The following is a 12856-nucleotide window of genomic DNA, read 5'->3' on the forward strand; positions in this document are numbered from 1 at the left end:
CCTCCGTGTTGGGAGATCCACTGCTCTCTTCAAAGCTGTCAGACAGAGTCGTTTGCGTCTGCAGAGCTTTCTGCTGCTTTTTTGTTGTTGTTGTTGTTGTTGTGTAGCTGTGCCCTGTCCCCAGAGGTGGAGTCTACAGAGACAGGCAGGTTTCCTTGAGCTGCTGTGAGCTCCACCCAGTTGGAGCTTCCCAGCAGCTTTGTTTACCTACTTAAGCCTCAGCAATGTCGGGCGCCCCTCCCCCAGCCTAGCTGCTGCCTTGCCGGTAGATCACAGACTGCTGTGCTAGCAATGAGGGAGGCTCCATGGGCGTGGGACCCTCCCAGCCAGGTGTGGGATATGATCTCCTGGTGTGCCTGTTTGCTTAAAGCGCAATATTGGGGTGGGAGTTACCCGATTTTCCAGGTGTTGTGTGTCTCAGTTCCCCTGGCTAGGAAAAGGGATTCCCTTCCCCCTTGCGCTTCCCAGGTGAGGCGATGCCTCGCCCTGCTTCAGCTCTCACTGGTTGGGCTGCAGCAGCTGACCAGCGCAGATCCTCCGGCTCTCCCCAGTGAGATGAACCCAGTACCTCAGTTGAAAATGCAGAAATCACCGGTCTTCTGTGTCGCTCGCGCTGGGAGTTGGAGACTGGAGCTGTTCCTATTCGGCCATCTTGCTCCGCCCGATTTCTTCTAATTTTTCAAGACTTGCTTTAGGCTCTAATATGTAGTGTCTCCTGGATAATGTTACATGTGATGATGAGAAAAAAAAATGTACATTCTGCCGCGGTTGGATAAAATATTCCGTAAATGTCCATCAGACCCACTTAGTCTAGAGTGTAGTTTAATTCTGATGTCCATTTGTTGATTTTCTGCCTGGATAATCTTTCAAGTGCTGAAAGTGGAGTGTTGGAGTCCCCTGCTATTATCATATTATAGTCTATCTATCTTTTAGATTTATTAATAATTGCTTTATATATTTAGGTGCTCCAGTATTGGGTACTATATATTTATTATTGTTATAACTTCTTGCTGAATTAACTCTCTTATTATTATATAGTGATCTTCTTTGCCTCTGTATACAGTTTTTGACTTAAAGTCTATTTTATCTGATACAAGTATAGCTATTCCTGCTCTTTCTTGATTTCCATTTGCATGGAGTATCTTTTTCCATCTCTTCCCTTTCAATAAATATGTGTCTCTATAGATGAACTGAGTCTTATAGGCAGGATATAGTCGGGTCTTGTTTATCCATTCAGCCACTCTGTGTCTTTAATTGGAGAATTTAATCCATTTACATTCATTGTTATTATTGATAGGTAAAGCCTTGCTACTGCCATTTTGATACCTTTTTACCAGTTGTGGTGTTACTCCTCTCTTCTTTTCTAACTGCCTCTCTTTATATTGAAGTTATTTTCTCTGGTAAAGTATTTTAACTTATAGCTTTTTATTTTTAGTGTATCTATTACATGTTTTTGCTTTTTGATTAGCATGAAGCTTACACAAATATTCTATAGTTATAACACACAATTAAAAACTTTTATTTAAACTTAGCTTTGATCACAAGAAAATAACAGAAACAAAGCAAAAACAAAATAAAACAAAAATGTGTACAGACTACCTTCTCCTCCACACATTTTGAATTTCTGATGTCACAATTTAAAATTTTTATATTGCCCATACCTTAAATTGCTGTAGTTATTGTTCTTAATTTATTTTATTTTCTCTTTCAGTCTTCTTAATAAAGATAGAAATGGGTCAAACACCACAATCACAATATCAATATAACAATCATGTCAGCATCCTTTCCTTTGGGTTTGAAGAAATTTCTTCAGCAGAATACTCATTTTTCTCAAACGAACATGGAAAATTCTTTAGGATAGATCACATGTTAAATCACAAAACAAGTCTTAACAAGTTTGAAAAAATGGAAACCTATCAAGTATTTTTTTAATACCACAATGGAATGAAATTAGAAACCAATAACAGCAGGAAAATGGAAAAATTTACAATTACATGGAAATCAAACAACACACTATAATAGGTCAAAGAGAAAATCAAAAAGGAATCTAAAAAATATGTTGAAACAAATGAAAACAAAATTAAAACACGCCAACACTATAGGATGCAACAACAGCAGTACTAAAAGTTTACGACAATAAATGCCTACATTTAAAGAAAGACAGACCTCACATGCAAAAACTTAACTATACACCTCAAGGGACAAGAAAAAGAAGAACAAACTACACCCAAAGTTAACAGAAAAATAAAATAATAAAGATTAGAGCAGAAATAAACAGAGAATAGAAAAACCATAGAAATATTAACAAATATAAAAGTTGTTTCTGTGAAAAAGATAAATAAAATGGACAACCCTTAGCTAGAATAAAAGAAAATAAGAGACAGAAGACTCAAATAAATTTAGAAATGAAGAAAGAGACATTACAACAGATGCCTCAGAAATAAAAAAGATCATAAGGATTTCTACGAACAATTAAATGCCAACAAATAATATTTGTATAACCTGGAAGAAATTGATAAATTTCTAGAATTATACAGCCTACCAAAACTAATCAAGAAGAAACAGAAAACTTAAATAGACAATAATAATCACTAGATTGACTCAGTATCAGAATCCTTCCAACAAAGAAAAGCCCAGAACCAGATGGCTTTATGAATGAATCCTAGCAAACAGTCAAAGAAGATTTAATATAGGTCCTTCTTTTTTTTTTTTTTTTTTTTTTTTTTGAGACGGAGTCTCTCTCTGTCGCCCAGGCTGGAGTGCAGTGGCACGATCTCGGCTCACTGCAAGCTCCGCCTCCCGGGTTCACGCCATTCTCTTGCCTCAGCCTCCTGAGTAGCTGGGACTACAGGCACCCGCCACCGCGCCCGGCTAATTTTTTGTATTTTTAGTAGAGTCGGGGTTTCACCGTGGTCTCGATTTCCTGACCTTGTGATCCACCCGCCTTGGCCTCCCAAAGTGCTGGGATTACAGGCGTGAGCCACCGCACCCGGCCTAATATAGGTCCTTCTTAAACACTTCTAAAAAATAGAAGAGAAAATACTTCTATATTCATTTGATAAGGCCAAAGCCAAAGACACCACAAGAAAAGAAAACTACAGGTCAAAATCTCCGATGAATATAGATACAAAAATCCTGAGTAAAATACCAGCTATCTAAATCCAATAGTACACCACAAAGATTATACACCATGACCAAATGGGATTTATCTCTGGAATGCAGGGTGAATTCAACATAAGCAAATTAATCATTGTGATACATCACATTAATGGAATGAAATTCCCTAAAGGTACAGGATACACATTCAATGTACAAAAATAAATAGCATTACTTTACATCAAAAATAAATTATCCACAAAGAAAATTTTTAAAAGTCTCGTTTACAATAACGTAAAAAAGAATAAATTACTTAAGAACAAATTTAACCAAGGAGGTGAAAGATTTGTATACTGAAAACTAAAAAATATTGATGAAATAAATTAAAGAAGACACCAATAAATGGAAAGATATCCCATGTTCATGGATTGGAAGAATTTATATTAAATCTATAATACCTAAAGTGATTTATAGATCAAATATAATCTTTATTAGAATTTCAATTGTATTTTTTACAGAAATAAAAGGAAAAATTCTAAAGATTTGTGTGGAATCACAAAAGATTCCAAATAGCCAAAGTAATCTTGAGAAACAAGAGAAAAGCTGAAGGCATCACACATCCTGATTTCAATATATTACAAAGCTATAGTAATCACACAGTATAATACTGGTGTTAAAACAGCAACATAGACCAATGGAACAGAGTGAAGATCCCAGAAATAAAGCCACATGTACAAAATCAACCAATCTTCAATAAGGGCACCAAGGATATAAAATGGGGAAGGGACAATCTGTTTAATAAATGGTGTTGGTAAAATGTGATATCCACATGCAGAAGAAAAAAAACTACAGGTTATTATTTTACAGTATACACAAAAATTAATACAGAACAGATTAAAGAATTAAACATAAGACCTGAAATCATAAAAATTCCTAAAAGAAAACATAGGAAAAAGATGCTTAACATTAGTCTTGGCAACGATTTTTTTTTCATGTAACACAAAAAGCACAGGTTAACAAAAGGAAAAATAAGTGGGACTACGACAAACTAAAAATCTTCTGTTTAGGAAAAAAAAAGAATGTTGTGTCTATACTGAACATGCAAAGACTTTTTTTCTTGTCATTATTCTCTTTTTTTTTTTTTTTTTTTTTTTTTTTTTTTTTTTTTTGAGACGGAGTCTCGCGCTGTCACCCAGGCTGGAGTACAGTGGCGCGATCTCGGCTCACTGCAAGCTCCGCCTCCCAGGTTCAGGCCATTCTCCTGCCTCAGCCTCCGAGTAGCTGGGACTACAGGCGCCCGCCACCACGCCCGGCTAGTTTTTTTCGTATTTTTTTTAGTAGAGACGGGGTTTCACCATGTTAGCCAGGATGGTCTCGATCTCCTGACCTCGTGATCCGCCTGCCTCGGCCTCCCAAAGTGCTGGGATTACAGGCTTGAGCCACCGCGCCCGGCCTTGTCATTATTCTCTAAGCAATACAGTACAACACCCATTTACATAAAACTTACATTTGATTAGTTATTATAAGTAATCTAGAAATGACTTAAAGAAAATGGGAGGATGTGCATAGGTTGCATGCAAATATTATGCCATTTGATATAAGGGACTTGAGCATTCTATGATTTTACTATCCATAGTACATCTTGGAACCAATCTACGTGGATACTGAAGGACCACTGTATACCTTACTTTGTTTCTTTTTTTTTTTTTTTTTTTTTGAGACGGAGTCTCGCTCTGTCGCCCGGGCTGGAGTGCAGTGGCCGGATCTCAGCTCACTGCAAGCTCCGCCTCCCAGGTTTACGCCATTCTCCTGCCTCAGCCTCCCGAGTAGCTGGAACTACAGGCGCCTGCCACCTCGCCCGGCTAGTTTTTTGTATTTTTTTAGTAGAGACGGGGTTTCACCGTGTTAGCCAGGGTGGTCTACGATCTCCTGACCTCGTGATTCGCCCGCCTCGGCCTCCCAGAGTGCTGGGATTACAGGCTTGAGCCACCGCGCCCGGCCACCTTACTTTGTTTCTTACAACCAAATAAATTTCAGATGAATCAATAATGAAGCATACAAAGTATATAGGACAGCATGGGTACTTTTTAAAAATAATCTTGGAGTTAGGAAGTTCCTTTTAAGCACTAATCAAAATGTGTAAGCAGTAAAGTTTGATTTCAAGAGATAAATACATGAATATAATATTGAAAAAATTTCAAACACAGAAATCCAGTAAAAATGATAGATGGAAGAAAAATATTTGCAATATATATGATAAAAGGCATATTTTATTACCTTAGCACTCACAAGAAAAAGACAACTAACACTATGAAAAATGAGCAAGATACGTAAATGGACATTCAAAGCAAGTAAAGTAGAAATTGCTAATAAGTGTATGAAAAGATACTCAAACTCATTTACAATTAAATAAATTAAAATTCAAAGGAAAAAATAATAAGCCACTTTTACCTTTAAGTTTGCCCAGTTTTTAAGGAGTTGGTAATACTAATCATTGATGAAAGTGTGGGTGAGGAAGCATTCTCAGTGTTGCTGAGTGTATAAATGAATGTATCCTATTTTGGTTTCAGTTTAGCAATAGTTATTAAGATTTTAAAGGCACATATTACTGATCAAGGAATTTTACTTTCAGGAATGTATCCTATAGATATGCTGCCAGAAGCACACAAATATATATGAACAATTCTATTATTCCTCAACAGTAGAATGGATTTAAAAATTGTGATATATTCACATAATGGAATAGTATGAGGCAGTTAGTGAACTACAGCTCTTTCTGGATATTATTAGTGTAACTGAATTATAAAAAGAAGCAAGTCTTAGAAAAGTATATGTATGTTTAAAAATACTTTAGCTACACCTACATTTTATAAAGCTCAAAAGTAGGTATAGCTAAATAATGTATTTTTAAACATACATACATATGTCATAAATGTATAACAAGAAATAAATATAAAAATTAGAATAATGGTAACCACTGGTGGGGGTGAGGGGTACAGTGTGAACAAATATGGAGGTGGGATAAATGAAAAATACATAAGTAAGTGTAGCTCTTGGGTTGAGTTGAGTTGAGTGATAGATTCCTAAATGTTTATCTTACTGTTATGCTCCACAACTTACACACAGTGTTTTGTAAACATCAAGTGTTATATTAAAAATAACAAAAATATATTTTTTTTACATTAGAAAAGATAATAACATATGCCAAACCTATATGTGGACACAGAACGCTTAGGCAAATCACAACTAGTGGCTTCTTGCTTGCCTAGCCAGAGCTTTGTTAACTTTGACAGTTGTTTAGAAACTTTAGTCTTGCCTTTTACAGTTATCGTCTAGTCCACTAAATGTATATCTTTTACATTTTCCAACTCAAATTGATATCATCTTGAGTTTCTAATAGGTTAGCAGGTGATCTAGAACCTCCCTTTTTGGTGTCTTACGTTTTCCCTTTATTTTTCTAATCCCTGTAACTTAAGTATTACAATAGACTGATGAAGTTTGCATAAACACTTAAGTAGGGAGAGTCTAGAGTCTGATTTGTCTATTTTTTTTTTTTCCTATTTCCCTTTGAGCGCATCTAATCTAAATTGTCCAAGAGAAGATACTGGCTATCTGCTAATTTACTGTGGCAGACTCTATTTTCAGAAAATGGACATATCTCTTTTATTCGTCATGCTCTTCTTAGAGTGTGCCATTCCCTCATTAAGAGGTGAAGTCTGTACTCTCACCCCTTGAAACTGAGTGGACTTTTGTTACTTCTTGACTAAAGCAGTAGGGAAGCCCAGGACACACAGAAAGACCATGTGTAGGTATCTCAGTCAATAGCCAATATCAGCTGACTGGCATGTGAGTGAGCAAGCTCCATCTACCTCCTGACCAAAATTGCATGAGAGACTCTAAGTGAGAATAGCCCAGTTGAAATCAATCACCCCTAGAGAGGTAATTACAAATGATTGTTGTTGCTTTATGCTCGTAAGTTTAGGGTACTGTGTTATGCAACAATAGATGACTAGGACATCTGGGTTACAGTACAAGCAATTATGGATATAGGCAGCTACGCTTATGCATGGGGACAGTCCTACATACTCAGTGCTAAGCAGAGGTAGAGGCATCAAGCATAGATCCCAGAGACATTGCACTTCCTGGTTCTCAGCCCTGTCAGTTGTTTATACAGCCGGACCTTGAGAAACCTGCCAAATAGGAGTTAGAAGTTATTTGACCATCAAACTCCTAACAGACCCCTGCCTACTGTCCTTCATTTTCCTGGTTATTTGTAAACACATAATTTGGCTAGATTTCATATTAAACCCTTGAAACATGAAAGGACAGCCCTTTACTGGCAAATAAGGTTATTGGTACATTCACCCCCAAGATGGCCTCCTAATCTATTGATAGGAAGTTCAGATTGCTACAATACAGAGTTCTCTCTATCCTTTTTCTGTGTTGATAAAGCTGTCCTAATTTTCTCTGCTCAAAGGGGCTTTATATCTACTTCCTGTCTAGGGGAGGGAGCCTCTTTATGCCTCCGTGCAGATTTGTGTCTTTAATGATAACTAGGGTAACAGTTTGGCCCCTCTCTCACTAAAGCAGATAAAGAAAACCGCATGTTTAATCAACAGAATGACACAAAAATGAATGATCCAATCATAATTCGACCCCCCAAGATAGTGCAGGTTTTAGTGCATATGAAGGTACTACTCAGCTGCAAACAATAAGGAAAAATTTGGGATGTTAACTTTATCGATGATGATTGAATTATAAATATTGGAGGTTTCTCCAGTTTGGCCAATATTTTCTTATGTCTATGAACTAATAGGAGTAAAAGCAAATGCTATTACCATTCTTATATTTGCTATAAACATCTTGATTTTATAATTTTTTAGATCTAAAACTTACCACAAAGTGAGTGTGGTGTCTCATGCCTGTAATCCCAGTGCTTTGAGAGGCTGAGGCAGGAGGATCACTTGAGGCCAGGAGTTTGAGACCAGACTGTGTAGTATAATGAGACCCCCTTTCTAATTTTTTTTTAAAGTTAGCTGAGTATGGTGGCACACACCTGTAGTCCTAGCTACTCAGAAGGCCAAGACAGGAGGATAGCTTGAGCCCAGGAGGTTGAGACTGTAGTGAGCTATGATTGCTCCACTGCACTCCAGCCTGGGCAACCAAGCAGGAATTTGTCCCTAAAATTATTTCTTTTAAGTTATGACAAATACGAAATATAAAACACAAATGAAAAAAGTCAGTATAAGGAGCATTTTTCAAGTTTATTAAGATATTAATGCAGCTACCTTATTTTTGGCCAAATACAGAAAAATTAACTTGGAGGAGAATTGGCAGAATTCGTGATGAGGTAGACATAAAATTAAAAAAAAAAAAAAAAGAATAAAGTACCGAGGGTTGTGGCAGGAAAACCAGTGTGGGGATAACCCCAGATTTGGCTCATGAAACCCAGTGTATATAACCATTTGCCTGATGGTCCCTTGGGATGAAGTCCTGGTTCATGTTTTTGGAGCACTAAAGTGGCCTCCTGGCCTTCTAGAGAGATTTCTATTGTCTAATGAGTTTTGATCTTCCATATCTGAATCCTACAGGACAAAAACTGGCCAAAATTGAGGGTTTTTTTAGTTCAGAGAAGAAGAAAAAAAGCACAGCTTATAATATTGAACAAGGTTTTTAACGATAGAAAAAGCTGCAGGGTTTCCTGGAATCCAAGACAGTGCTCTTAGCTAGAGCTCGCTTGGGCTTCGTAACCATGGTTTTCCAAGGCTCAACTGTATAAAAATAGAATATTTATTTAAAAAATAAAACATGACAAATAAGCCACTGCTATTTCTACTTGCAGTGAAAACTGCCTCAAGTCTGCCAAAGTACAAGTTCATATAATCCGGTAAATGTGCCGCACACATAACGAGGTTCCCTGGTACTGGCAGTCTGCTTCCTCTTAGTCACAGGGTGACTCTTAGGAGTGCTCAGTGAATGACGCCGAGAAACCCTGAAACCCTGAAAGCTGTTCATCAGAGAGCCTTTCTTTGGCATCCAAAGGTCCTCCTCAAGCTGGAGGAAATATCCAGTATCCAAAGAGCCCCCTGTAACTGTCCTTCGACCTCATCCCTAGACTGGTCCTACAGCAGATGGAAGGACCACATTCCGATGCCTTTTCTTCATAATCTTGATCTGTGAATACTTGTGATCAAGGGGTCACATCTCTGACCTCCACCTCAATTTTTCGGTTGAGCCACAGATTTGCAGGAAGAGAAGTAAGTGATTTGGAAAGAGACTTCAATGTGTAGCAGAGGGAGCTTTATAAGAAATAAAATACATGCATGAGGGTTTTAAAAATCATTGTTAAAGAGCAAATTATATTAAGCTGGAAAGAATCCTGATGTCTATGAATATTTGGGTTTTCCTTGATTTATTACTTTCAAGGATCTCCTGTTAATCCTAAAGAACTAAAATTTATCAGGATTAAAGAGTGCCCTGATTAACATGATAATAAGGAATGTGGCTCTGCCACTTATCAGCTATGCATGCTCCCTTGTCTATATTCTTATCTTCAGACAATCCATAGTCCACAGAGACACGGTTTAGAAAGCTTCATAAAGAATGTTTACAGTTACTTACCATGCTGCACACATCACAAACAACTTTTCCTGTCAAGAAATGGTCTCTGATGTCTAACACAGAATTTATTTTTTGCAACCTCATCTGATTTTCTTTCATATCATGCACTGAGGAGCTGAAGCACAACCATGCACCAATTTCTTATAAATACTTTTTGTAGATTTTCTATGAAAAGGGGTATATTTCTGAAAAATAGATAAATTGAATTTAATTTTAAAAGCACTAAAGAAGCTTACCTTTGAAATTCACCCAGTAGTAAATCATTTTGTGATGTGGATTCATTTGCTTTACTTCCAACAAATTGTACTTTTGAAGCAATTCCATCATTACATTTCTAAATTTATCTTTTTTACAATGAACCTATTATGTTATTATATAATGATTACTGATAAGGTAAAGGCTACTAGAAAAGTTTTATTACCAGGGTATTTTTCAATTACTTGTTAATAATGTCATACTTTCTTCTAGTGTTATAATTCCAATGTTAAAATTTAGCCCAATTATTTAGTTGTTTGTTGCTATCACAGACCTAGACATCATAAAAAGTCAAAGATTAAAAACATTTATGCCTTCTCTTTGAAAAGAAACTCATTATAATGCTCCAGTATTCTACTTTCTAATAGACAATTTGTATGAAGGAGCAATGACTCATAATGATTCTACCAGAAGATATTTGTCCGCTATAGTGGAGTGGCCAACCTGGGGTCATAAAAAGAGGGAATACGTGGTCCCTGCTTAGCTATAGAGCGGACGGTTTTATAATGCAGTTTTGTGTAGTGGAAGGAACAATGGACACAGGGTCAAAAGATTTGAATTCCAATCTTGATTTAATCCTTTGACACCTGTCTGTCTAAGAATAATTACCTAACTAGAGCTGTTCTTCAGTTTTTGCATCTAGAGAGAAACAGTTCATCGTTGTCCTCCCTGCTCCATTGGATGTTAATAAGATTAAATAATGTATGCAAAAATATTTTATAATCACAATTTCACTGTAAGGGGCTTACAGTATAAAAATTTAAAAACCAGTAAACAGTTCTATGCCACCTGCATGTGCAGAGACATATAGGCCCCAGAGAGAGAGAGAATAAGGAGAAAAAGATTTTTTTTTTTTTTTTTTGAGATGGAGTCTCCCTCTGCTGCCCAGGCTGGAGTCTGTGGCACGAACTTGGCTCACTGCTACCTCCACCTCCCGGGTTCAAACAAGGAGAAAAAGATTTTTCTAGAGGACATGGGTTTTATTTGGCTTTGAAAAATGAGTGGTGTCTAGGGAAGAAGAGCATAGAACAGAGTTGAGAGGAGCAATATAATCAGAGTCAAAATAATGGAATGAAAATGCAGTGTGGAAATTATAGTAACACAGGCTCTATTCAAACTTTAGAGGCTCAAAAATTGTCGGGTAGTTTGTGGAGCCTGGAGTTCTGCATGATACCACTGAACTCACATTTATTCCATGTTGTTTTTAAAATTCAAATATGAGTATTATAATTAGTATATGATTTTTCCATCAACAATTCTATGATGTTGTATGATCTCTTACATCCAAAAGATGAGAAAACTGGTCTTATAAATAAGTCCTTGCCCAAGATAAGTTAGCATATACTAGAACTAGGAAATTAGTTTGCAACATTTGACTTTTAAAGCCTTGTACTTTCTTCTGAATGAGGAAAGAACGTTTCTCCACCCTCTACTCCTAAAAGAAATAAGTATGAATGTCAATAGAAAAAAGCAGAGACCTAAGGTGTATTAATCACAGGAATTTTCCCAGTCTATTATTTGACAGAAATCATCCATCTAGTTTCCTTACATTATTTTTTTCTTTCTTAGATATCATGTGTGATTTAATGAAGAAAGAGAATCATTCTTTGGTGAGGGTGTTTATTTTTCAAGGTTTCTCCAGCTTCCGTGAGCACAAGCTCACCCTCTTTGTTGTGTTTCTTACATTGTACATATTCACCCTGGCAGGCAATGTTATTATTGTGAGTATCATTAGTACTGATCATCACCTCCACACCCCTATGTACTTCTTCCTCGGCATGCTGTCAGGTCCAGAGACTGTCTACACCCTTGTCATTATACCAAGGATGCTCTTTAACCTCATAGGCCTGAGTCAGCCCATTTCTTTGGCAGGTTGTGCCACTCAAATGTTTTTCTTCTTACTTTGGCTATCAACAACTGCTTCCTGCTCACAGCAATGGGGTATGACTGCTATGTGGCCATCTGCAGCCCCTTGAGGTACTCAGTCGTCATGAGCAAGAGCGTGTGTATGCAGCTGGTGTGGGAGGCCTGCAGCATTGGCCTAATTGTAGCAATGACACACCTGTCAGCTGTATTCAGGCTGCCTTTCTGTATTCCAAAGGTGCTCCACTTCTTCTGTGTCATCCGACCTGTGATGAAGCTCTCCTGCATTGACACCACAGTCAATGAAATCCTGACTATGACCATCAGTGTGCTGGTGATCCTGATTCCCAAGGGCTTGGTTTTCATCTCTTACATCCTCATGATTTCTACCATCCTCAAGACTGCATCTTCTGAAGGCAGGAAAAAGGACTTTGCCACCTGTGCTTCTCATATTACTGTAGTTATTGTCCACTACAGCTGTGCCTCCATTGCCTACTTCAAGCTCAACTCAGAAAACACTAGAGATCAGGATCAGCTGATATCAGTGACCTACACTGTCATTACCCCCCTACTGAACCCTGTGGTGTACACTCTGAGGAACAAAGAGGTCAAAGACGCTCTGTGCAGAGCAATAGGTCAAAAACTCTCCTAACAGAAGAGGCCCATTTCAAATAGAGTCTTAGAAGATTTTTTAGAGAAGAAAAAGTGGAACAGTGTGCACGGTCAATAGAGTTAAAAATTTGAAGCCTGTCAAGCAGTGGTTGGGCAAGAGGAGGAGAAAACAAAAGGATTCAGCCACTTGAGAAGGGGGAAGGTTCTCCAAAGCACGGCAGGTCTCCATCTCATAAGAGAACAGGGATATTATAGGGTACAAATGCAGAAGAAAGAACTCAGTGGTGTTGGAAAGTAGAAGGGTTGTGTGAGCAGCATGGGACAGAATGAAATCAGGAGAGCAGACAGAGTTAATGAGGGGAGGCTGCTCTAGGGCAAGGTTCAAGTTTTTTTTGTTGTTGTTTTTTGC

The 12856-nt window shown here is 37.5% G+C and overlaps 1 protein-coding gene across 1 annotated transcript; it reads left to right on the forward strand.

Moving 5' to 3' along the window:
* Positions 1–11558: 11558 nt before the first annotated feature.
* LOC112613903 (olfactory receptor 10J1-like) lies at positions 11559–12487 on the forward strand. Its single transcript, XM_025369772.1, is given in 2 exon segments — positions 11559–11868; positions 11871–12487. Coding segments are annotated over 2 exon segments (927 nt in total).
* The last annotated feature ends 369 nt before the right edge of the window (positions 12488–12856 follow it).

This window comes from Theropithecus gelada, chromosome 1, assembly GCF_003255815.1.
Source record: "Theropithecus gelada isolate Dixy chromosome 1, Tgel_1.0, whole genome shotgun sequence".
Lineage (NCBI taxonomy): Eukaryota > Metazoa > Chordata > Mammalia > Primates > Cercopithecidae > Theropithecus > Theropithecus gelada.